Consider the following 25,118-nt stretch of genomic DNA (forward strand, 5'->3'; position numbering starts at 1 on the left):
TATAGCAAGAAGGCTCCTTCCTACCTTAGTGTTGTTAGGTGGTTGATTTTCCATTCTTTCTGTTTTGAGACGGTCACACTGTGTAGCCCTGGCTGCCCTGGAGCTTACTGGGTAGAATAGGCTGACCTGGAACTCACAGAGATCCACCTGCCTTCCAAATGCTGGGATTAAAGGTGTGCACCGCTATGCCTGGTGATTGATTGATGGCAGTGAGGGAGCTGATCCTAGGGACTTGTGCCTGCTAGGCAAGCATACTACACTGAATCATACCAAGGTGTTTTTTTTTTTTTTTTTTTGTCTTTTGAGACATGGATGGTTTCCTTACTTAGCCCAGGTTGTCTTAAAACTTGCCATCCTCTTATCTCAGCTCCCGAATGTGGGATTACAGATTTGAACCGCCGTTCCTTGGTGTCTTTTTCCTCTTCTTTATTTTTTTGGATAGGGACTCATGTAGAATATCCGGGAGCTTGCTATGTAGCCAAGGATGCCCTTGAACTTCTGATCCTTCCACTTCCACTTTGGAATTGGGATGACAGGTTTGGTTTATGTGGTGCTGGAGATGGATCCCAGGAGAGCACTGTACCAACTGAGCGACCACCCCCTGCCCTTATTCTTGTAGATCAAAGAGACATGGTTAACAGTTGTCATGCTTAGTTTTATGATTTAAGTCAGTGTAACTTTTGTCACTTAATTTCCTAAATGAAGTAATATATATGTTCCATTGTTATTGTTTGCTTATTTTTTATTTTATTATTATTATTATTTAGATGTGGTCTTGTGTAACCCAGGCTAGCCTAGAACTCATTATATTACTAACAATAACTTTGAATTTCTGTTCTTCCTACTGACACCTCTCAAGTGCTGGGATTATGGGGATGTGCCACCTTGCCTGAATTCAGATATATATATATATATATATTTACATTACTGGAAGCTTGGCAAGATTGCTCAATGGGTAAAGGCTGGCAATCTCAAGTCTGTGGTCCTGAGTTCAATCCCTGGAGCCCACGTAAAGGTGGAAGGAGAGAACTAACTCCACAGAGTTGCCCTGTGACCACTACACATGAACCACGGCATGAGCACCCACACAAGTCATGCATAAATACACAGCAAATTGTTTTACGCTTTCCAAAGGTGGTTTTCACGCCTGTAGATGACACCCAGGAGTGATTGTTAACATGTTTCCTTTGATGTTTATTGTTGAACCGAAAAGTCTGTGAATCCTAAAATTAAAAAAAAATGTTTTACAATTTGTCAGATGTGGTATAGTAAACATGTATAGTGCCACACTGGGGACATGGAGGCAGGGGGATCAGGAGTCCAAGGTCAGGTGCAGGTACTTAGGGAATTTGAAGTAGCTGGGCAAGTGAGACCTTATCTCAAAACAGAAGGGACAAAGTTATCACTCCCCAATGTTTTACATTATAAAAAATAGTGCTAATTAAAAAGAGTATATAAAATAGGTATGCTTGACACAATAATAAAGGGAGTGTGTACGTGTCCCTCCAGTTTGAACATATAACATACATGTTAGGGTTCAGGTGTACCTCAGTGGTAGAACACTCAGTTAACATGTGGGAGGCCCTGGGATCTGTCCCTAGCCCTGCAAACAAAACAGAAAATAAGAAGGAAGAAAATAAAAGAAAAGAAATCATAAATAGTTTAAGGTAGTGCTCCTCAATTTGGGATTCCTTTTTTCCATAAGTAAAAATTGCCAACATCTGGAGACATGTCTAGTTGACAGACCTTGGTGGATGCGGTAGGGTGAACATCAGGGCTACAGTAAGACACCCAGTAGGGCAGACCCTCAGCACAAAGCACAGCTACCCCGAGAGTCAGCAGGGATGGGGTTCAGGGACCCTTTGACCGAGGGAGACAAGAAGAGAGAGAGGGAGGGAGGGAGGGAGGGAGGGAGGAAGGAAGGAAGGAAGGAAGGAAGGAAGGAAGGAAGGAAGGAAGGAAGGAAGGAAGGAAGGAATACATACTGTAGGAGTCGAGAGCAGAAAGATGAGCCCAGCTCTCCACAGGGATGAGCATTCGTAGCCTCCGTGGCCTCCGTGGCCTCCGTGGCCTCCGTGGCCTCCGAGAGCGAACTGTCACACCGGTTGCTGCTCGTGTTTCCTGACTTCTTGACCTTGCAGCCCCACAGTGCTCAGGACCGTGCCTTCTGCTCCTCGTCTCAAATGCATTGAAGTGTAGATGTGTATGTCAACGATCCTGTCATTTTTGTACGCCAATCACACATGACAGATAGTCTGCCTTTTTTTTTTTTTTTTTTAAATTTCATGTGCATTGGTGTTTTGCCTGCATGTCTGTGTGAGGATGTGGGATCCCCTGGACCTGGAATTACAGACAGTTGTCAGCTGCCATGTGGGTGTTGGGAACTGAACCTGGGTCCTCTGGAAGAGTAGCCAGCACTTTTAACTGCTGGGCCATCTCTCCAGCATCCCACGCCCCCCAACCTGCCTTTTTTCTCTTAAAATACATCATAGGCATTTCACTTTGATAGACATCCTCCGCCATGGTCTATTGTGTCCTTACACTGGCCTCAAACTGGCGGTCCTCCTGCTCCAGCTTCTCTGAATACACCACACCTGGCAATGTATTCTTTGGATTTTCTCTTGAGTGTTCATTTTCATTCTGCATCACTGTCGGAGAACTGGGAGGCTGGTGTTGGTAACATCTGGGATGAAGGGAAGTGGCTGTCTTCTCTTGTGCCCTCAGCCTTAGTCTTGGGGTGCCTGTGAGGATATCTGTTACCACCTGATTGTCCAGGGGACTCTGTGTCCCAATACTTGGATGCCCTATGGTGACTTGGAATATTTCCTGGGCAGTGACCAGCTCTGTGTGTGTGTGTGTGTGTGTGTGTGGTCTTTAATTTTTTTCCCATTTCAGCCCAGCCCTGAACTGCCCAGAACAGGATACCTTCTGTTCTTAGAATATTAGTGTAAGAGGCACACTTATGGCTTATGACTTTTTGGAAAAAAGCTTTATTAGGATATAATTTATGGGCTGGGTGGTGGTGGCATGCATCTTTAATCCTAGCACTTGGGAGGCAGAAGCAGGCAGATCTCTGTGAGTTTAAGGCCAGCCTGGTCTACAGAGTGGGTTCCAGGCTACACAGAGAAATCCTGTCTCAAAAAAACCCAAAAAATAAAAAATAAAATAAAAACAATCCATGAGGTTGAGGTTGAGGTGTGGCTCAGTGGTCGAGTGTGTGCTTACCCTGCCTAAGGCCCTGGGTTCAACTACTGGAGTGAAATAACAGAAGGGGGGGAAAAGAGGAGGGGATGGGAAGGAAGAAGAAGAGGAAGAGGAGGGAGAAGGGGTGGTATTGTGGTGCCACCGATGTGTAATCTGAGCACTCAGGAAGCTGAGGTAGGAGGAGCAGGTGTTCAAGGTCAGTCTCCAGTATGTAGTGAATTCCAGACCAGCCTGGGTTATCTGAAAAAGTCTCAAAAAGCCAAAACACAAGCAGACAAGCAAGCAAATGATAAAACAAAGAAAAATACAAACAAGCAGGGAAGCCATAATCAACAATCATATAATCCACATATTTAAATCAACGATCACGTAGAGCACATATTTAAAGAGCACCTCGGTGGCTCTTAGCACATTCATAGATTTTATTTTATTACTCCAGATGGAAGCCTGTCCCCCTTCAATGCCACTCCTCACCCCTCCGCCCGCGCTCCCTTGGTTCCAGGTGTTTCCTGTCATAGTGTTTCATGTGAGCGGGACCATCCAGTGTTCGCAGCCCTTACAGTCGGCTTCGCTTAGCAGCTCTTAAAGGTCCATCCCTGTGGTAGCAGATGTGAGCCCCAAGTTGCTTTCCTTCTCTTCCTCTGTCCCCTTCTCAGGCCTCTCTTACACCCTCTGTTTCCCCATTACTCTCCTACCCCCTCGTTTCTTTTCTCTCTCTCTCTCTCTCTCTCTCTCTCTCTCTCTCTCTCTCTCTCTCTCTCTCTCTCTCTCTCACATGCTGGACAAGCACACTATTAATGAGCCATACCTCTTGTCCCAGTTTCTTTTTATACTCAAGTAACATTCCAGTATATGGACGTCTCACATTTTGCTCTTCTATTTTTCCGTTGATGGCTATTTGGGCTCTTCTCAATCCTGGGCAGTCATGATAATGCCACGGTGGACATTTGTGTTCTAGCGTCAATGTGTCAGTGTGGATGGATGCTTTCATCCCCCTTGGGTGTACACACATAGGCATGGGGTAGAGAGTCGGAGTGCACTCTGTACTGCTTGTTAGAGGGACACACTGCCAGTTGTTTCCCAGACGGACTGCCCTGGCTCACACTCCCACTATCCATACAGGAGGGCTACTGTTTATCTTGCCAAAGCCTGGCCTGCCCTCTCTTTTCAACTCTTGCTTGTTGGCCATTTGCACACTCTTTTCCAAGAACTGCTCGAATCTGCAAGTCCTGGAGATGGCAGAATTACCCACAGTCCTCTGAGGCATCACTGATGGAGGATATCAAGGGAATTACTTTGCAGGCCTGCCAGCCTTGGCCCTCTCACCTCCAGCTCCCACACCTCACCTCACTCTCCCTGCCTCAGCGGCCCTGGCCTCCTTTGGGCTTTAGATCTTTGTATCTGCGGTTCCCTCTGCCTGAGTTACTCTTCCTCCTGCCTGGCTTTGTAGTCTGTACTAGTTTCTCTTGCTGCTGTAACAAATAATCACAAATTGAGTGGTGGCTTCAAACAGCACAGACTGCTGACCTCACACACCTGGAGGCCATTCCCTTGGCCGGTGGCGCCTCCCTCCATCTTCAAGGCGGCAGCACAGACTCTTCCAACGCCTGACCTGTGTTTCTCTCACCTCCCCTTTTTAATTCTCTCCTACCCTCCCCAACAGGGTCTCAAAGCCGCCATCCCCAGCTCTTTGCCCTCCTTTTAGAAGGACTCTGGAAATGATCCAGGCAGTCTGGGAAGCTCCCTTCCCTCTACGTTCTTATCTAGTCCCATTTGCACAGTCTCTATGGCCTCCTAAGACAATATATTCAAGGGTCTTGGGGTTTAGGGACCAGATGCTTTTTGGGGTAGACATTGGTCTGTCTGCCATAGTTCTGCCTCTTGAAGGAACCCATCTGTCCCTGCCCTAACTTCTCAGTCCATCACAGGTTTCACCTCGGTTCCCCTGAGCATGCTCACCCTTCCCTTGTTCCTGCTTTGGCTAATCTGTTTCCCCCTATAGCACATAAGCCATGTGTGTGGGGACTGATCCTGCCTCTTTCCCAGCGTCTGTGGAGTCAAGGACAGTGCTGGGCAAGCGGGCAGGTGCTCGGCATCCACCCCGGAGAATGACTCATAGGTGGGTGCATCTTCTCACCCCGGAAGCTGCTCTGAGCCCCAGGCTGGGCCCCCCTTGAGGGTCAGGGTCGCTGGGCCCGGAGCTGGCTAGGCAGCTGCCAGCTGGTCTCAGGACTCTGGTTTTCCGTGCCCCGAAGGAGGAAGAACTTGGATGATTGTCCCTCTGCGTTTTATTCTCGGCTGCTGAGTTATTCTAGAAAAGGGTGATCTTGAGCTGTGGTCCTGGGAGGGAGGGTGTGGGAAGATCTAAAGTGGTTTAGAAAACCCACAGCCACAAATGTGCATGCTCTTGGCTCTAACCCAGCGGGTAGCCTGTCCCTGGACTGTTTCTCTGCAGTCACAGCTGCACTCTGTCTGGACCTGTGTAGATGGGGTTCTTACCGGGTCACCCACCTGGGAGTGTGCAGAGGGGCCCTGCAGGAGCCCCTCTGCTGGACCACTCTTCTTGCTCACCAGTGCAGAGCAGCAACCTTTGAGCACTGCCTGGCTGTGTGACTTCAGGCAAGTGACTGCGTGTCTCTGAGCCTTTCATCTGCAAGAGGCTGAGGGAACACAATGGAGTTTGGCTAATCAGGAGAGGGGCATTTGACCTTGGGGCCGGTCATTTCAGGACGCTGGGCTGCCCCTGCTCCGGAGGACTCTAAGGATGGGTAGGCATTCCCCAGGATTCAGCAGTTAGCACGGAACAATGGCTATAAGACATTTATGTCCCCATTACTGAGTGCCAAGTGCTATCCCAAGTGTCCCAGTGTATAGAGTTCTCTGGTCCTTGTAGCCACCTCTGAGGTGGATGAGGAAAGGAGGCTCTGGGAGAGGTGACAGACCTTCCCCAGTGTCCAGCAAGGAGGCGCCCGGGAGGGTTTGAACTGGGGCTGTTGTGTCAGTCAGTCAGCTCTCACTGTGGCAAAAGTCCTGAGGGTCGCCTTAGAAAGAGGGAAGGTTTGACTCACAGCGTGAGAGATTGCAGTCCGTGATCTTTTGATTCTGCTTTGGCCTGTGGCAAGGTCTCTTGGCACGGAGCTCATGGTCAGGCAAAACCACCTCATGGAAGGTGCTGGACTCCCATAGCCCCCTTGGGAGCACATCTCTGAAGGCTCGGAAGACTCCCCCCTGGGACCCATGCCTTCAAGCTCCTACCTCTCCAGGCACCAAGCTGGGGACCAAGCCTTTAGCCCGGGGCCCTTGGTGGGACACCAGATCTGAAGGGTAGTGTTCACACATGTGGGGAAAGTCTGGGAGATGAGCTGCAGGGAGGCAGCCAGCGGTTTCCTTGGGTCTCCCAGGTAGGAAGATGAGGAGGACTTTTCTCTCTTCCATAATGATCCGATTACTAACAGCCATAGCCTAGCAGGGCCCTTGGCAGTGACCGAGTCCCCGCCTGCCTCTCTGCCTGCCCTGCTCCTGGGTGCAGTATTAATGGATCAGTACCTTAAGAGATGTCAATTTCACAGGACTGAACTCTCCCTTAGAGAAGGCACCCTGGGGGCTCACTTCCTGTTTCTCCTGGGAGGAAATTCACGGAGGGTCAAGGCTCTGGCAGGCCAAGCATCTCTACTAGGCTGGCTTTTCATGACATAACTCCTTCCTCTTTGCCCCCTGAGAACAGTGGGAAGGGGACTCTGGGCTGTTACATCACTTCCCGCTGGCTAGGAATCTGGTTTGGAGTTTCCAGTGACTAAAACTGCAACTCGGGAACTTTCCATTCCTACAGGGTACTTCTCCCGGAGGCTTTCTCTGAGGAGAGTGTCGTGGTCCTTCCTCATTTATCTAGTGACAGGTCCTTTGTGTTTATCCTGGCTCTGATGTCCTCCATGTTCTTTTTTTTTTTTTGAAGCTGAGGATCAAACCCAGGGCCTTGCGCTTGCTAGGCAAGCGCTCTACCACTGAGCTAAATCCCCAACCCCGTCTTCCATGTTCTGAGCTTTATCTCTGGCCTCCCGTCCCCTGCTCGACACGCCTCCAAGCTCATATTCCAAACAGAAAAGCTCATGGAGTTTTGGTTTTGCCTGCCCTCTTCAGAGCTCATCTAGGTTTCCAGTATGCTTAATGACATTTTTCTTTGGTGGTGCTAGGGCTGAACCAGAGCCTCATGCGAGAGAGGCAAGCCCTGTTCCAACCAAGCACCCCACAGTCCCCCAAACACTCAACTTTGTGTTCGCATAAATTCCCGCTCTATGATTTTTGAACTCTTGGCACCAAAGCTTGATTTTGTTGTTGCTGTTGTTTGCTTTTCAAGACAAGGTTTCTCTGTGTAGCCCTGGCTGTTCTGGAACTGGCTTTGTAGACCAGGCTGGCCTTGAACTCACAGAGATCCACCTGCCTCTGTCTCCCGAGTGTTGGGATTAAAGGTGTGTGCCACCACCGCCCGGCAGCTTGGTTTTTTTAATTCCTCATTTTTGTTTGGTTTTGTTTTGCAGTACTGGGGTGCAGCCTGGGGTCCCCTGCACGTGCTAGCAGGTGTTTTCCCATCATGCTACACCTCCCGAGGCTGTCGCAGTTTCAATTTTTGTTTGTTTGTTTGTTTTAAATGCTCCCCTTATGTCAGTCGATTCAGTGGCAGGGCTGGGAGTGGTGGCTCATGCCGTTAATCCCAGCAGATCTGTGAGTTCAAAGCCAGCTGGTTCTGCATAGTGGGACCCTATCTTAAAAACAAACAAACAAACAAAAAAAAAAAAAAGAAAGGAAAAGAAAAAAAAAAACAACAAAAAAACCCAGTGGGATACTATGTCACAAATAAGGGCTGGAAGTGTGGCTCAGTGGTTTTAGCTGCCCTCCACTCATCTGCATCCTAGCCTGCTGCCCGGAGTTTCTCCATTTGGGGATGTGTCTGTGATGGAGACAAATGAAACTCCCTGCCTGCAGGGGGCTTCTGTTTCAGACGAAGTGGGCACAGTTCTCCCCACTGAGCCTTTTGCTTTCTCAACCCAAGCAGAGACACTGCTGATACCCAAGGCTCCCAGCCTGCTGTCCCGTGGTCTTCCTCCGGCTGGGGGAAGTAGCCATGGTGACACCTGGGAGGAGCAGCGGGGCAGGGAGGGCCTCTCCCTGGGTGGCCGCACCTCCAGCTCTAAGCGGAGTCCTCTCCTGCCTTCCAGCCTCCTACGTGATCACGGACCTGACGCAACTGAGGAAGATCAAATCCATGGAGCGGGTGCAGGGTGTGAGCATCACCCGGGAGCTGCTGTGGTGGTGGGCCATGCGGCAGGCCACCGTCCAGCAGCTGGTGGACCTCCTGTGTCACCTGGAACTCTACCGAGCTGCCCAGATTGTCCTGAGCTGTGAGTAGCCATCTGTCCCCAAGTGTGTGTGTGGGGGGGGGGGGGGTCTCAGCAAGGGCTGTGTGTCTGTCTGAAGAAGCTGTCCATCTTTTGTCAGTGCAGGGGGAGGAACCAACTCGGGCGAGATGAGCTCTCTGCCACTGAGCTGCACCCTCGCCCTGGGACCCTTCTTCCCAGGCTAAAATTCACACACCAACTCCGTTATTTATCAGCTGTTATCTGCAGGCCTGCTGTGAACTCTGCTGGGCTGACTAGCCAGAGACCTAGCCTTTTATTTTTGTAATTAAAACAACATTGGAGCCGGGGCGGGGGTGGTGGTGGTGGTGATGGTGGCAGCAGCGGCGGTGCACGCTTTTAATTCCAGTACTCGGAAGGCATAGGCAAATGGAGCTCTGTGAGTTCGAGTCCAACCTGGTCTACAGAGAGAGTTCCAAGACAGCCAGGGCTACAAGGGAGACCCTGTCTTGAAAACAAAAAACAAACAAACAAACAAACAAACAAGCAGCAACAATAGCAACAACAACATGGAGGCCAGGGTAAGGGCACTTGTTGCCCAGGCTCATGCCTGGGTTTGATCTCTGCGACCCACATGGTAGAAAGAGGGACTCCTAAAAGTTGTCCTCTGACCTCCCCACACGTGCCGTGGCAGCTGTGCCTCTCTCCACAAACACGCACAAGTAAATACATTTTAAAAATGCAAATCCTGGAGAGCCACTTAGGAGGCAGTAGCGGGAAATTGTGGGCTTTGACGGGAATGGCTGCCTGCTGTGCCAGAGACCCAGACAGATGCAGCACTTGCCTGGATGATCTGGATGATCGGAAGCCTTCTTTGAGAGAAGGGTGGAGGTTAGAGCGCTCCAGCTCAGAGCTGCAGCACACGTGGGTTTTCAGGGCCACCCTGGGACTGTGTCCACGCTTCAGCAGCTAGGTAACTCCCTGGGGTGTAGTGTGTGTGGGAATCTGAGGTTTTCACACGCGATGACTTTCCCTTTGGGGCTTAAATAGGAGGTGCCTGTTCCAGCAGGAGAGACTCCAGCCAGGCTTACTTCTGCATTCCCAGAAATTGTCCCATAAACCAAGCCCCTGCCTGTTGGCCATGGCTCCCCCAGGCTCTGTCTCTGCCCTTTCCCTACCTGGTCTCCTTCCATGACCACCTTCCCTCAGACTGGACAGGCTAGCCTGCCTGGCTCACAGCCCTTTAGAACCAGCTGGAACCCATCCTGTCCTGTTCTGAGCTGTGCCAGACCACTATTCCTCATCTCCATTCCCCAAGGACCAGCCAGAGAGGCAAGATACAGCTGAGCGAGTCCTGGGAGATGCTCCTCTTCTCAGGCTCTCAGCCGCCCCCCCCCCCCCACCATTGTCCTGTGAAGGCACTAGCCTGGAGGCCAAGCAGAACCCTCTCTGGGATTCTTGGAGCCTTGGTGCTCATGATCACTAGAACCAAAAGGCATTTCATTTGATCATGTGATCAGCCCCTGATGATTGTGACCTCAATTCTGGCTTCTCTATATTCTTAGAAAACTGAAATGTGACAGATGCTGAGAAGTGATAATGTTTAAACTGGTGTGGTGGCAAATATCTGTAATCCATCACTTGGGAGGCAGAGATAGGAGGACCAAGAACTCAAAGCCAGGGGTTAAGAGCACTGGCTGTTCTTCTCGGGGACCCGGGTTCAATTCCCAGCACCCCACATGGCAGCTCACAACTGTCTGTAACTCCAGTTCCTAGAGATCTGACACCTTCACACTAATGCATATAAAATAATGTTCATTAATAATATAATAATATTAAAAAGAATTCAAAACCAGCTTAGGTTGCATGATGAGTTCAGGGCTGGCTTGGACTACGTGAGACCTTGTTTCAAAAAATTTCTCCTTGTATTTTGAAAGAATTAATTATAAGCTCCTAATGACTCCAAAGGAGGTGAGGGAGGGTCCCCAGGGGTAGGAAGCGCTGCCAGCTCATATGTGGTCACAGTGAGCTCACCGCTGGTCCACTTGGGGAGGCAATTGCCAGATCAGGCAAAACCCCGAAACTGTGTGATAGCAGAGGAGGAGCCCCAGAGGTTAAGAAACTGCTTCCTGCCACATTCCCTGGCCATTGACGGTAGAGACCATTGACTAATCTAGGAAAAATCTTCACCATTCGAGGTCAACAAAGACTGTGGCACCAGATTTAAAGAAATACACTCATGCCAGGCGCAGTAGCGCACACTTTTAATTCCAGCACGTGGTAGGCAGAGACAGGCAGACCTCTCTGAGTTCTGGGTCAGCCGGGGCTACATAGAGAGACCCTGTCTCAAAAACAAACAACCAAACAGCAAAAGAATGGCTGGCTAGTGGCTTGAGGTCCCAAGGTCCGAGGTCCACCGGGCCTCACCTGGATCCAGGTCCCACTGCTCCGCTCTCCCACAGAGGCTGCCAGCCACTGTGGGCTCTCTGGGCTGCAGGAAGCGCCACCCCCTGGCCTTTGGCTGCTTAAAACCCTTGTCCGACCATGCCCTCCTGTTCTGCCTCTTACTCCCCCAGCCCCCCAAACACAGCTTCCGTTTTCCTCAGTCCTGCTGGCCGAAGCCACCCAGGGTCAGTTCCCACTCCCCTGTCCCCTGGCTGTCCCTGTGAGGTTCTGGTGATGGGCCCACCACTGCGTCAAGTCCCCAGGCAACACACTTCCCCTTTCTGACTCTGGCTGTTTTTCATTCGAGAATAGATAGTTGCCTGCCCCTTCTTCAAGCGAACACCCAGGATGTGTGTGCAGGCACTCACGTTCCTGTATTAGGAATGCTCAGAGCCCCCTTTTCTAGCCGTGATTTGTAATCTTAGTTTGCATTTGCCTGCTTAATTATTAACTTGCCCAGCTGCAGTTCACTTGAAAAATTGACTTCTGCCCAAATGAACTTAGGACCTCATAAATGCGAGACAATTGTTCTACCAGTAAACTACACCTTTAGCCCCCCAAATGTGTGTGTGTGTGTGTGTGTGTGTGTGTGTGTGTGTGTGTGTGTGTGTGTATGTGTGGTGTGACACAGGTTCTTTTTGTGTTGCCTGGCTGGCATGGAACTCACTGTATAGACAAGGCTGGCCTTGAACTCACAGAGATCTGCCTGCCTCTGCCTCCTGAGTGCTGGGATTAAAGACGTGATACTATGTTTGGCTCCTACACCTGTCATTCTCTCATTCTTTTTATGTGTATGAATGTTCTTCCTGAATTTATACATGTGCACTACATGTGTGCACTGTAGTTCAGTATTTCAGAAGAGGGCACCAGAACCCTGGAACTGGAGTTAGGGATAGTTGTGAGCCACTACATGGGTGCTGAGAATCAAACCCTGATCCTCTTCAAGACTAGCCAGTGCTCTTAACTGCTGAGCCATCTCCAGACTCCAAAACACTTCTTTTTTTTACCCCTGAGACAGGGTTTCTCTGTGAAGCAGCCCTGCCTATCCTGGAACTCACTCTGTAGACCAGGCTGGCCTCAAACTCACAGAGATCCACCTGCCTCTGCCTCCCGAGTGCTGGGATTAAAGGCGTGCACCACCACTACCTGGCCCTGCCTGACACTTCTTGAAGATCTATTTGAAGGTAGCTGTATTCAACAGATATCCTGTGTGGGTATAGCACTTGTCTAGGCGAGGACCTAGGCTCTCAGCACCAAAACCCCAACCATCCAGAAGCTTCCATAGAGCTGAGGGGAGTCTCAGTAAATGCACGATGCAGTAAACAGTGGCCTTGTGACCATTATGTATGCGCCAAAGACCAATTCAGGCACACAGGTGCTGGACTTGCATTGTCTGAAACCAAAGTCTTTGAGGGGATGGGCCTGTGGGTTTCTGTTCCTTCCCTTCTCAGCTTTAATTGCCAAGGTTGTTATTTAACATGATAGACATGAACTGTGACAAGAATTAGAATAAATGAGAACAGAGGGCACATGAGAGGAAGCAGTTCCTGCCAGCACACCTTTTCCCTCTCCTCCCATCCATTCTTGGTAGTCTCGTGGCAGACTCCAGGCTCTGTTCACACGGTGTGGGCTGCACAGGCTTAAAGAGCCCAGCTGGGCTGGCATGGTGGAACATGTCTGTCAACCCTAGCACTGGACAAAGTGAGGCAGGAGGCTAGCCTGGGCTACATAATGAGACCGTGTCTCAAATAAACAATCAATCAAACTAAACTGGGAGCCAGCTCAGTGGGTGAGCTCTCTTATTGTGTAAACATGGAGACTAAAGTTCAGCTGTCTAGAACCCAGTTAAATCTGGGTGTGGCCACAGGTGCCTATAAACTCAGAGCTGGCTGCGTGGAGATAAGCTGATCCCTGGGGCTTGTTGGCCTAGCCCCCAAAACAGTGAGCGTGAGGATCAGTGAGAGACTTTAAGGCAGTGGTTCTCAACCTGCAGGCCGTGACCCCTTTGGGTGTTGAACAGCCCATTCACAGGAGTTACCCAAGCCCGTCAGAAAACACAGATATTTACTTTACAATTCATAACAGAAAAATTACAGTTATGAAGTGGCAACAAAAATAAATTTTATGGTTGGGGGTCACCACAGCATGAGGAACTGTATTAAAGGGACGCAGTGTTGGGGGGGGGGGTTGAGAACCACTGCCTTAAGAGAAGATGATAGAGAGTGACACCTGATGTAAGGCTGTCCGGAGTGGGTGAAGCAGTTCCCTCATGTCCTGGTGTCGGGTTGCCTGGGACACGTGGCTTTGGTTTTTATGTAAGGGGACAAGAAGGAAAGGTGGGTGTGCTCGTGTCCGAAGGGCATGACCAGGAAGTTGCATGTCCAGCATCCCCTCAAAGACATTGGCCAGAACTGGGTCCCATGATGGCCTTGGTTGCAGGGGAGACTGGGCAATGCAGGAGGAGGGTGTGCGTAGCCAAAGCATCTTGTTCCTCTGGAGGAGAAGTACCTCTTCCAGGGACAGTTAACATTTCTGACACACACACACCTTCCCACTTGGCCACTTGGCTGTCTTCCCACATGTGCCCTGTCCTAAAGGGAGATAGGCCTGATAGCTACCAGTCACTTTCTTTAGATCAATCCACCATCTGATGCAATCTGTGGCTCTCTCTTATCAGCTTCTAATGACCCAGTGGGCCTCAAACAGAAGGAGGTTATCTGTACCCCCCTTCCTGCCAGTACGCCCACAATTCATTGCTGGGATGGAACAGGAAGCCACAGGCTATGTAGCTGTTTGCTTGTAGCTGTCAGTGATTCCATCAGGACCTCTCCATAGCCTGCTGGTGTGGCTGCCCTGGCCAGCCTATCTGGCAGTCCCTGGTTCCTAGTACATCTTTGATTGTCATGTACTGGGGTATCTGTTTCACTGGAACGTTGATTGAGTAGCTCAGATTCGGCGTAGTGGTAGAGGGTTTGATTGCATGCATAAGCCTGGGTCTCGTGGTGCGCTTGTATAGTGGAGTGGGTAGATAGTAATGATCTGAACACACGTACACACAGCCAGGAGCACACATGCTCTCAGAGAAGCGTGCTGTGGGTGGGGACGACGACGACGACGACGACGACGACGACTGGGAGAGGGAGATGGGAGAAATCAGGCTCGACCAGGGCGTGAGTTGAACTTGACTTTCCAACTGAGGGCTAGCAGGCAGCTGAAGGGAGGGCCTGCTCAGTCATTTCTGAGCAGAGGGTATAGCATGTTCACAGAAACTGTGGTGGGCAGGAGACATGTTTGAGGGCCGAGAGAGGCCTTTGAAGTCCTGATCCTCCTGCCTCAACCTCTCCAATTCTGGGATCACAGGTGTGCACCACCACACCCAGATGATGACACTCTGGGGATCAAACCCAGGCAGGGCCTAGTGCATGCTGGGCAAGCATGGTCCCTACTTCTGACTTGAAAAGAGAAACCTGCTCTTCTTCAGTGTTGCTGGTGTTCCTGGCTTCTTCAAGACTGTCTCTGTTGATAGAACAAACCTACGCTGTTCAGGCCTTGGAACACAGCCTGCTGTTTGTTTTTAAAGAAGAGGTCTCAAATGAGATTTCATTTTAATGATTGATTTTATTTTTAATCCCGTGTGTGTGTGTGTGTGTGTGTGTGTGTGTGTGTGTGTGTGTGTGTGTGTGTGTGTGTGTGTATAGTTGCCCAGGAAGGCCAGAGGCATCCAATCTCTTGGAGCTGGAGTTTACAGGGGCTTGTGAGCTGCCTAACATGGGTGCTGGGAATTGAACTCAGGTAGCTCCTCTGGAAGAGTAATACACACTCTTAACTGTTGAGACAGCCTTCCAGCCCCCAAAGTCTGTTTTATGCAGTGGATTATTGCTTGATTCTAATGGAAAATAAAGGCAATTAAGGGTGCTTGTTTGTTTGCCAGATGTGGTGGCACATGTCTGTAATCCCAGCTCCTGGGAGGCTAGAAACAGGTTGCTGAAAGGTCAAAGCCAGCCAGGGCCTCCTTTGGAGAACTGTCTTTTTTTTCCCTCACCCCCTGGAAGACTATCTTAAGAAACAAACAAACAAACAACAATAAAATGAGTTTGAGCCCAGCCTGGTCTACAGAGTGAATTCCAGGATAGCCAAGACTACACGGAGAAGCCCTGTCTCAAAAAACAAAACAAAACAAAAATGTTTGTTTGTTTTCCTTTTAAGAACAATTTGCTTTTTTCCCCCCTAGGAAAACAGTGGAGAACTTTTATTTTGGGGAACACTCCAGTGTAATATGGAATGGGGGCATTGAGGTTTTTACTGTTGTATGAACAGTTTTTCTCAGTGCTGTAGCAAGATCCCCAGAAAAGCAGCTGATGGAAGGAAGGGAGGGAAGGAGGGAGAAAGGAAGGAAGGGAGGGAGGGAGGGAGGGAGGGAGGGAGGGAGGGAGGAAGGAAGGAAGGAAGGAAGGAAGGAAGGAAGGAAGGAAGGAAGGAAGGAAGGACTTATTTGGCTCCGAGTTTGAGGGCACAGTCCATCATGGCGGGAAGGTGTGGCACCAGGACCTGGGACTGGCCACACTGCATCCACAGCCAGGAAGTGTGAGAGCTGGTACTCAGCTCCTTTGTGTGCCGACCAGGACCCCAGCCCCACGGGATGGTGCTGCCCGCATTCTGGATGGGTCTTTGCATCCCAGTCAGTCTAAACCAGAAAACCCCCCACAGATGCACCCAGGGAAGGGTTTGCCTCCATGGTGACTCTAAATCCGCCAGGTTGATAAGATCAACTGTCAAATGTATCTTATAAGAATGTATTGGTCCATGTAGCTGTGTGGTTCTGGGTGTCAATTGAGTAGGGGGGGACCCCTGGGGATCTGAAGGGATGTGGGAGGCGACTAAACCTTCCTCTCCCATCAGCCGCTGCCATCTTCTTATGACTTGTGGGTGCTGGGATGGGACCCCCACTCTCTAGGCAAGAGCTGTGTGGCTGACTTGTAACTCCAGCTAGAATTGTCTGGCGAAGTTTTGCAGTCTTTTAGAAGCTGTGCTTGCTCAACTCCAGCCACTCAGACTTTGGCTTTGGTCTGTGGTCCAGAGTCACTTCATTTCTGGATCGGGGCTCTGTGGACAGGGTACTGTGGGCAGCTGTTGAGCAGAGAAGTGTGTCCCCTTCCTCTTCATAGAGGCCAGGCTGCACACACATTGGCAGCAGGGCTCCCATGTATACGCAGAGTTTCTGTGTGTATCCTCTCTAAGGTTTTCACAACCGCAGGGAGCAACAGAATGTGAGTCAGCTTCATTCCCTGGACCACTGGGGATCTGTCCTTGGAGCTGGTACTGTTGGACGGAGACATCAGTCCCAGAGTCCCAGCCTGTGGACCCAGAATCAACCAGACTTACCACCTACCATGTCCCAGCAAGCACCTTTCCTCATGACTTTAGTTGCTCCCATTTTATAGATGTGGAAACTGAGGCTCAGAAACTTGCCCAAAGTCATGTCACTTGTAAGTAGCCAGGATGCAAATGGAGGCCAGCTTGGCCTTAATCTGAATTTGAGTAAGTTGTTAGGTCAAGTCTCAGTTTCCCCTTCAGGGAAATGGGCATCTTCAGGTATGGTGGCACTTGAGAGGTGGAGGAAGGAAAAAGAGAAGTTCAAGGCTAGTCTTTGCTACATTGAGGTCATCCTGGGCTACATGAGACCCTGTCACAAACAAGTGTATAGGCACACCCCTGTTTACTTTGCTTTCAAAGTGGGAAGCTTCAAGAGAGGTCACATTTTTTTTTTCTAAGGTGCTGAGGCCTAGTGCGGGGCAGGTGACCCGATTTCCTTCCCTGAACTGACTCTTCAGTCACTGTGGGTTTTGAGAGTTGCTGGAAGAGTGAGTAGAGGGCCACGGGCCGCACAGTTAAACTGGGGCGCAGCGAGGTGCGTCTGTCAAACCCTGTGAACTCTGCTGTGGTCACCGGGCTCCTCTGATGTGAGGTTAAACCCTCCTCAGAGGATGCGTGAGTCAGCGCCAGCTGCGTCACGCTGCGTAACATGCACCCTGGCATGAGCTGTGACATGGGAAAGGGGGGCGCCTGTGTTACTGGAGCTGGGTTGGGGACACGTCGCTTCCAAGGCCACTGTGTCACGGGAGGCAATGGAAGAGACTCCCTGGCTTTTTGTTCCCGATCAGCCAGCCCCGCCGCTAGGGTCTTCCATCATTTGATGAAACTTATCAAAATATTGTCTGCCTTCTCAGGACCTTTGCGTATGTTGTGCGCCCGGAGCTCTGGTCTTCCCCAGACTTCCCTGAGTTCTTCCAGAGGCCAGTCCTCATCATCACTCATCTTTCGGGTCTCTGCTTCAAGGGACTCTCCCACAGAAGCTCATGGGGTCCTTCCCTCAAGTTTCTTGTCTGCATATGAGTCCTCCGACCTTGTAACTTGGTTGACACCCCCCACCCCCCACCCCTGCCGGTGCTGGGAATTGACTCAGCCTTTGCACTGAGTTTTGTCTCAAGCAGAGACCCTGTCTCTGACATTGTAAGTGACTGAGTCACAGTGAGTCTTTGAAACCAGGGGTAGGCACGGGCTCTCTGGGAATCTAGGGATGGAAGCCGTTAGGAGGTGAGTCAGGTGTGGTGACACATACCTTTAATCCCAGCAGTTGGGAGGCAGAGACAGGCAGGGGCTGAGTTAGAGGCCAGCATAGTCTACAGAGTGAGTTCCAGGACAGTCAGGGCTACGTAGAGAAACCCTGTCTCAAAACATTACAACAAAAATATTTATTTTTATTTATATGTATGAGTGTTTTGCCTGCACCATGTGTGTGCAGTGCCCACAGAGGCCAGAAGAGGGCACCAGATTCACTGGAGCTGGAGTGAGAAGCAGTTGTGAGCCTCCATGTGGGTGCTGGGAACTAAACTCAGGTCCTCTGGAAGAACAGCCAGTGCTCTTAACAGCTCTCCAGCCCTGCATGCGCGCGCGCACGCGCGTGCGCACACACACACACACACACACACACACACACACACACACACACACACACACACCCGCGCACACACCCCATACTCCTGCTGTTAAACCACAGATCACAGATGCAGAGACCAGGCCTGGAGATTAGTAGGAAAGGTCGAAGCAAGAGCCTAGTGAGCCGTTTGCTCTTGCGGTGGGTGCCTGCTCCAGGCTCCTTTAGTTTGTGGCTGATCACTTTAGATTGTTTATCAGAAATCCATTCCAGCTACAAGCCAACTTAGAATTAAAAAACAAATACTTGAGTATTGCATTATTGTTTGCCTGGAGTGGGTAAAGGACAGAATTTCCAGGATGTGTTCATAGACCGAGGACCTTGCTGGCAGCTCATGAGTCCCCTCTGTCCCAATGAGCAGTGCTGAGATTTGCCACTGTGTTATATGTCCCCAGGTGGCAGGGGAGGAGGCCCAGGCCTCCCAGGGGTCAGCCAAGGCTTCAGCACAGTAATCTGAAGGAAGTGGAGCAGAAACAAAAGACTCCCGAGAAAACAAGTGTTTCCGGTTTCATTGTTTTCAGGGTAACAGAGATTGCAGTTGGACCTGCGTGTGCTAGTGTGGGTGTGTGCATGTGTGGGTGCCCATGGGTGCTCCCATGTGAGGGCCTGAGGTCAGTGACTTCCTCAGTCCCTCTGCGCTTATGTCTCTCACTAAGCCTGTGGCTCAACATTTCAGCTCTGCTGGCTGGCCTGTGAGCTTCAGGTCTTTACCTGTTCCAGTCGCCCCATGCTTTTATTACAGGAATGTGCCCCGCTCTGGGCCTTTCACATAGGTTCTGGGGATCTGAACTCAGGCCCTAAGGCTTGCACAGCAGACACTTTACCTTAGCGCCTTTGTTTCTTTTGGAAGAGTCTCACCATGTAGCTCAGGCTGGCCTAGAATTCATTGTATATTCCAGGCTGATCTCAAACTCCAGGTGGCCTTCCTTTAGCATTCTGGGGTTACAAATGAGTCACCATACCAGGCTGTAGTTGAACCTGTGTCCCAGACCTGAGTTAGATGTCCCCATAGTGGCAATCATTGTTCAGACGGAACCATCTGGTAACAGTGGAAGTACCAGTCAATGGCTCACATATAAGAAAAAATATTTCAGTGTGTGTGTGTGTGTGTGTGTGTGTGTGTGTGTGTGTGCCCTTGGAGGCCAGAGGCAGGTTATAATTCCTTCGAGTTGCGGGCATTTGGGAGCCACCTGAGGTTGGAGCTGGGATCCAAACTCAGGACCTCCGATAGAGCAGTAAGTGTTTTTAACCACTGAGCCGGCTCTTCAGCCCCAATGGCTTGCATCTCTTGACCCTCACCCTCACCCCGCCCCGGCTCATTTGTGAGCCAGCTTGTCAGTGAATCCACTGTGAGCACTGAGCTGGTGGGAGGTTGGCCAGAGTGTCCGGTCGCTGGCGGGCTTGCCGTAAATGATTCTTGCTCGTCGAGAGAGCTGTACATGGTGACGGTACTCAGCAAAGAGAGGGGGAAATCACACTCCCCTCATACACAGGCCTGGCAACCATGAAAGGGCTTGGACAGTGCTGTGCCCCACGCTCTGCCATTTTATTGTCCAAGGCTCCATCCTGGTCCACTCTGGGTTGGGCCCAGCTTGAGGAAACTCCCAGACTCCAAGACCCCACATGCTACCAGAGCTGTAGATAAAGGACACCAACATCCCTTTTCTTCCTGGGGTGGGGGGATTGCCAGGAGAGTGAACTCCAGGCTGCTCATCCTCCGTATGATGAGGCTGTCAGTGAACCCTCAGGGAGAGGAGAAGGAGTCCCCGTTTCTCCCACCGTCCACCTCCAGGGCTGTTTGGTCCTGCACCCATGGAGTCGCTCCTTACCCGCTCTTACTTTCTGTGAGTGTTTAAAATATGCGTGTAGACGCTGTCCAATGTAGCTCCATTGGTAATGTTTGCCTAACATGCACAAAGCCTTGGTTGGTCCTCAGCACCCCATAAACTAGGTATGCTGGGCCACAACTGGAATTCCAGCTCTCAGGAAGTAGAGGCAGGAGAATCGGGAAGGTTTTGTTTGTTTGTTTGCCTGTCTGTCTATTTTTGTTTTGTTTTGAGACAGGGTCTTCTATGTAGCTCTGGCTGTCCTGGAACTCACTTTGTAGACCAGGCTGGCCTCAAACTCACAGGCAGATCTGCCTGTTTCTGCCTCCTGAGTGCTGGGATTAGAAGTGTGTGCCACTCTGCCCAGCCCAGGATTAGGCATAGTGAGTCTCAGGCCAGTCAGGGCTACATGAGACCCTGCCTCAAAAACACAAAATCCTCCAGGTGGTGGTGATACATGCCTTTAATTCCTGCACCTGGGAGGCAGAGCCAGGCAGATCTCTGAGTTCGAGGCCAGCCTGGTCTACAGAGCGAGATCCAGGACAAGCACCAAAAACTACACAGAGAAACCCTGTCTCGAAAAACAAAACAAACAAACAAACAAAAAACCCAGTTGAGAATAGCTTTATATTTCAAATGCTTTCTCACAGACCCTCACTGGAACTCAGAGGTTCTTTTGTTTTATTTAGTCAAGTTATTTATTCTTTTGAAGTAGAGTCTTGGTTTGTTGCCCAAGCTGGACTAGAACTTCTGGGTCTAATGATTGTCCAGCCTCAGCCTCTGAAGTAGGTTTTTTTTTGTTTATTTCTTTGTTTCTTGAGACAGGGTTTCTCTGTGTAACCCTGACTGTCCTGGAACTCACTCTGTAGACCAGGCTGGCTTTGAACTCACAGAGATCCACCTGCCTCTGCCTTCCGAGTGCTGGGATTAAAAGTGGGCGCCACCACTGCCCAACTTCTGAAGTAGTTTGATGACAGGTGAGCTATGTCCTGCCCAGAGGTAAAAAAAAAAATAATGTTTTATATTGACATTCATACATGTGTACCAGTATACTTAGCATATATTTGCACATCACCCAACCCCCTCTGCTGGTTCCTTTACTGTCCCCAAATTGACCCCCTTTTGCTTTCTCATATATATGTATGCATATGTATATGTGTGCATGTTTATATGTGTGTGTGTGTATATGTGTGCATATGTATATGTGTGCATATGTATATGCGTGCATATGTGTACGTATGTGTGTGAATACATATGTATTTAAATATGGATTCTGCACGAGAGAGAGCAGCTGCTTTGTCTCCCCGATTCTCTCTCTTGCTCCCCATCCCCACAGTGTCCTTCCTTCCCCTTCACAGTCCCCTGTCTGTTTTTCTGTCTCTCTATATTTAACTCTAGAATCTGCTTAAGGCAGAAAGCATGTGATGTTTGTCTTCCTGTGTGGCTCCTAGAGGTTTATTTTGTTTGAGACAGGGCCTGTTAGTTACTCTTCTGTTGCTGGGCTCAAACACTGTGACCAAAACAACTTAAAGAAGAAAGAGTTTATCCAGAGGGCTGAGAATCTGTCATGGTGGGGAGGCATGGCATCAGGCAGGCATGGTGGCAGGAGCAGGAAGCTGAGGGCTCCTGGGTTGAACCACTGACAGCAGCAGAGAGAACAAACTGAAAAGGCGTCTTTAAAGTCTCAAAGCCCACCTTTGGTGACGTACTTCCTTTAACAAGGCCGTACGTACCTCCTAAGCCTCCCCCAAAAGTACCACCAACTGGGACCAAGTGTTCAAATGCCCCGGATTATGGGGGGTAATTCTCACTCAAACTGCCACACCAGGGCTCCTGTAGCCCAGGCTAACCTCTCAAACTCACTGTGTAGCAAAGGTTCTTGTCTTCACCTCCTGATTGCTGGGAGTGCGGGCGTGCATTGCATGGTGTGTGGGTGCCAGCCAGCTACTGTGTGTTTCTCACCTCATCTCACCGAGCCCAGGCATGCTTTCAAAGCTCTGGGGATTACTATTACTCCATGGAGGATGCAGGAGCCCTAGAGGATGGAGACCCTGCCCTGGGTACCAGCAGACTGGGGAAGCTGAGTCTGCTTCCCCCAGGTCTACCATACTCTGCCTTTGATTTTGTGACTCTGACTCAATGCATGTGCCTGAGGCCTTTGAGAATTTAACCCCCATGGGGAAGAAGAGTAATGTCCCAAGCACTGGGAGGCTGTCCAGGGGAATTCTGTTACCAGCTTGCTCTGGAGTCAGAACACTCACCCCTGCTCTTGACCTCTGGGCCTGTGGTGTTCTATTTTCAGCTCTCCAGCATCTCTCTTCCGGGTTGGGAGGTAGAGGCGATTTGCAGGCTGAGCCAGGTTCCTGGGCACAGAAGCGGAGAGGCCGCATTTTCTCCCATTCGCTCTACACAGTGGGAAAAAGCAAGCAACTGAGAAGGACAAATTAGGATGGTTAAAGTCTGTCTGTCTGTCTGTCTGGTTTTTTTTTTTTTTTTAGACATTTTATTCATTTACTTGTTTTGGTGCTGGGGATGTCGGGGGACCTGGGGACTCATACTTACTTGGCAAGCACTGGACCTCTGAGCTGTGTCCCTATCCAGACACTTGGACCCCACACGTGCTACTTATCATTTGCATGTGGAAAGCTTGATTTAACCCAAAGCTCACCCTGCCCGGGGATTTTTCAGGAAGCTGATGGGGCTGACGTAAGAGAGCCTGACCTGGGCTGTCAGCTGATCTCTGTGGCTGGGCACGGTCCTCCAAGTGTCACTCGGTGCCTGTGTGTGGTTGAGGGGGTGTTAACCCCTCCCAGCCTGTGTCCTCCTTCCACCCCACCCTGAACGCCTCCCTGTGACATACTGCCAGGTGCACGCTGTGGCTGTCATTGCAGAAAGAACAGGAAAGAGAGAAAAGCTAGACTCTCCCGGGAGTGAAAACAGTAAATGAAGCTTTCTTTTTTTTCTCCAGAAGGGGGGGGGAGGGGAGGAGGCGGTTTCAAGACAGGGTTTCTCTGTGAAACAGTCCTGGCTGTCCTAGAACTCACTCTGTAGACCAGGCTGGCCTAGAACTCACAAAGATCTGCATGGCTCTGCCTCCCAAGTGCTAGGATTAAAGGCGTGGCGCCGCTGCTGCTGCTGCCGCCGCCGCCGCCGCCGCCGCCGCCGCCGCCGCCGCCGCCGCCGCCGCCGCCGCCGCCGCCGCCGCCGCCGCCGCCGCCGCCGCCGCCGCCGCCGCCGCCGCCGCCGCCGCCGCCGCCGCCGCCGCCGCCGCCGCCGCCGCCGCCGCCGCCGCCGCCGCCGCCGCCGCCGCCGCCGCCGCCGCCGCCGCCGCCATTGGGCAGTAAATGAAGCTTTTATGAGTCTCCTGGGTGGAGCTTGCAAAGGTCAGCCTTGAACCCCAGGACCCTTGATGTCCACACCAAATATGCCTGCACAGAGAGACACAGATTTGTGCTAAACAAAAAAAAGTCATAGAGGCTGGGCTGTGACCCAGTGGCTTAGTGCCAAGCCCTGGTTCCATTCCCAGCAACAGAGGAAAGAACAAAGTCACCAGGAATAGGATGCAGAGGTTAAATCAGGATGAAATGACCCTTGACCTCCATGTTATTAATGAAGAAACTGAGGCTCAGCCAGGCTACAGTCAAGAAAATACCTCTAGCTGGGGAGATGGTTCAGTGTATAAAAACACTTCTTTGCAAGCCTGAGGACCTGAGTTCAAATCCCCGGAATCTGTGTAAAAAGCCAGACACTGGTACCAGTGTCTATATTTCCATTTCTCCCAAGGGAGATGGGAGATGAAGAATTCTTAGAGGCCCTTGGGCTAGCTAGTCTGGTATACACAATAGAATAACAACAAAGAGACTCAGTCTCAAACTCTATACATGCTCATGTCCATATTCACACACACACACACACACACACACACACGCACGCACGCACGCACGCACGCACGCACATATACACAAATGCTGCTATATGCACATTGTGTACATACGCATTGATAAATAGAAAATGTAAAAGAAAAGATGCATTGTGTGCTGGGCCCAAGAGCAATGTGGGGACGCGTGGCCTTTGGGTATCATTTCCCACTGTTGTGGGCAGGGCTTCTGCCCCAAGTCACCGTTGAGGGTTCTTTACCATGGAGACACCTCTGTCCTTCTGTTTCACATGCTGCTCTTCTGGTGCTGCTGGTATGCCCTCTGAGGACCACGGGATCTCCACTCTAGGCTGTCTGGGGAGGGAGGAAGGAACAACACAAGACATACAGTAGCAGAATGTGGAGGCTGGGTAAGGGCCTGTGGGGGCAGCCTGTGGGGGGGGGTATGGGGGGGATGCCTGCCTCGGGGGAGGAATGCCTGGGGGCAGGGATGCCTGCCTCCAGGGGATGGGCTTAGTATCTGACTGTGCCTGCTTAAGCAGCTTTGTGGCAGGCATGCTCATGAATTGGCAGTTACCTCAGCAAATGGGTTTTGTTGACATTTGTTACAAAAGACTGTCTGTTCCCCTCCTGGGCCTCGAAGCTAGACTGGTCTACAAGGCACAGACCATGTGCAGAGGCTGCTGCGGGGAAGGGGCTGGCTTAGGGACAGTTCCAGGTGGCCTGACCACATGCTGCTCCTTAGTCCCAGCACCTGGGGTGGAGGCATAAAGATTGGGGGTTCACTCTCTCACTCTCAAGGTGTGGTTGGTTTGAGGCCAGCCTGGCTTACAAGAGACCCTTTCTCAACGAACCAACAAATAAAAGGAAAAACAAAAACTCTGGTCCAAATAACAACATGATAACCAAAACAAAACACATTTCCTAAATGACCAAGACAGGAAGGAGCAGTGCCAGGTTCTGGACAGAGTGAAAAAAGAAACCAGTCAGACTGGAATGTGGCGATTGGCAAAATGGGCAGGTTTTCAGTGTAATGGGACTTTTCTCCCCTGAGCTGTGCTTGACCCAGGGTCCCAAGGTCCCACTCGTGAAAGGTTGACTCGAGACAGTGGCTTGAGATGAGGATGAAAGATTATGATGTGCTCCTTCCTAGGCTGCCCACCCAGCTTGAGGGGGTCAAAACTCCCTTCTGTCCACCTCTGACTCTGACTTGGTTAATTTTTAATTTTTTTATTTTATTATTTATCTGTCTATCTATCTATCTATCTATCTATCTATCTATCTATTATCTATCTATCTATCTATTTATTTATTTTGGTTTTTTGAGACAGGGTTTCTCTGTGGAACAGTCCTGGCTATTCTGGAACTCACTCTGTAGACCAGGCTGGCCTTGAACTCACAAAGATCCGCCTGCCTCTGCC

At 50.5% G+C, this 25,118-nt stretch overlaps 1 protein-coding gene and 1 long non-coding RNA gene across 5 annotated transcripts in view; one reads left to right on the forward strand and one right to left on the reverse strand.

Annotated features, from left to right (window-relative positions):
- The window catches only part of Irak2 (interleukin 1 receptor associated kinase 2), a 56,605-nt gene that overhangs the window by 616 nt on the left and 30,871 nt on the right, over positions 1–25,118 (forward strand). For both annotated transcript variants that reach the window (XM_042273842.2, XM_076567612.1), the window contains exon 2: positions 8,418–8,600. In XM_042273842.2, coding sequence (XP_042129776.2) covers positions 8,418–8,600 — 183 coding nt within the window. The remainder of the gene's footprint in view (positions 1–8,417; positions 8,601–25,118) is intronic.
- On the reverse strand, positions 20,250–24,072 carry LOC143272467 (uncharacterized). Of its 3 annotated transcripts, none has more exons than XR_013050081.1 (3): positions 23,958–24,072; positions 22,082–22,225; positions 20,250–20,809 (listed from the first exon to the last, which is right to left on the reverse strand). It is a non-coding gene; the product is annotated as an uncharacterized LOC143272467 (long non-coding RNA). The 3 variants fall into 3 exon arrangements; XR_013050080.1 differs by lacking the exon at positions 23,958–24,072 and adding an exon at positions 22,894–22,974; XR_013050082.1 differs by lacking the exon at positions 23,958–24,072 and adding an exon at positions 22,383–22,694.

This window comes from Peromyscus maniculatus, chromosome 3 (assembly GCF_049852395.1).
Source record: "Peromyscus maniculatus bairdii isolate BWxNUB_F1_BW_parent chromosome 3, HU_Pman_BW_mat_3.1, whole genome shotgun sequence".
NCBI lineage: Eukaryota > Metazoa > Chordata > Mammalia > Rodentia > Cricetidae > Peromyscus > Peromyscus maniculatus.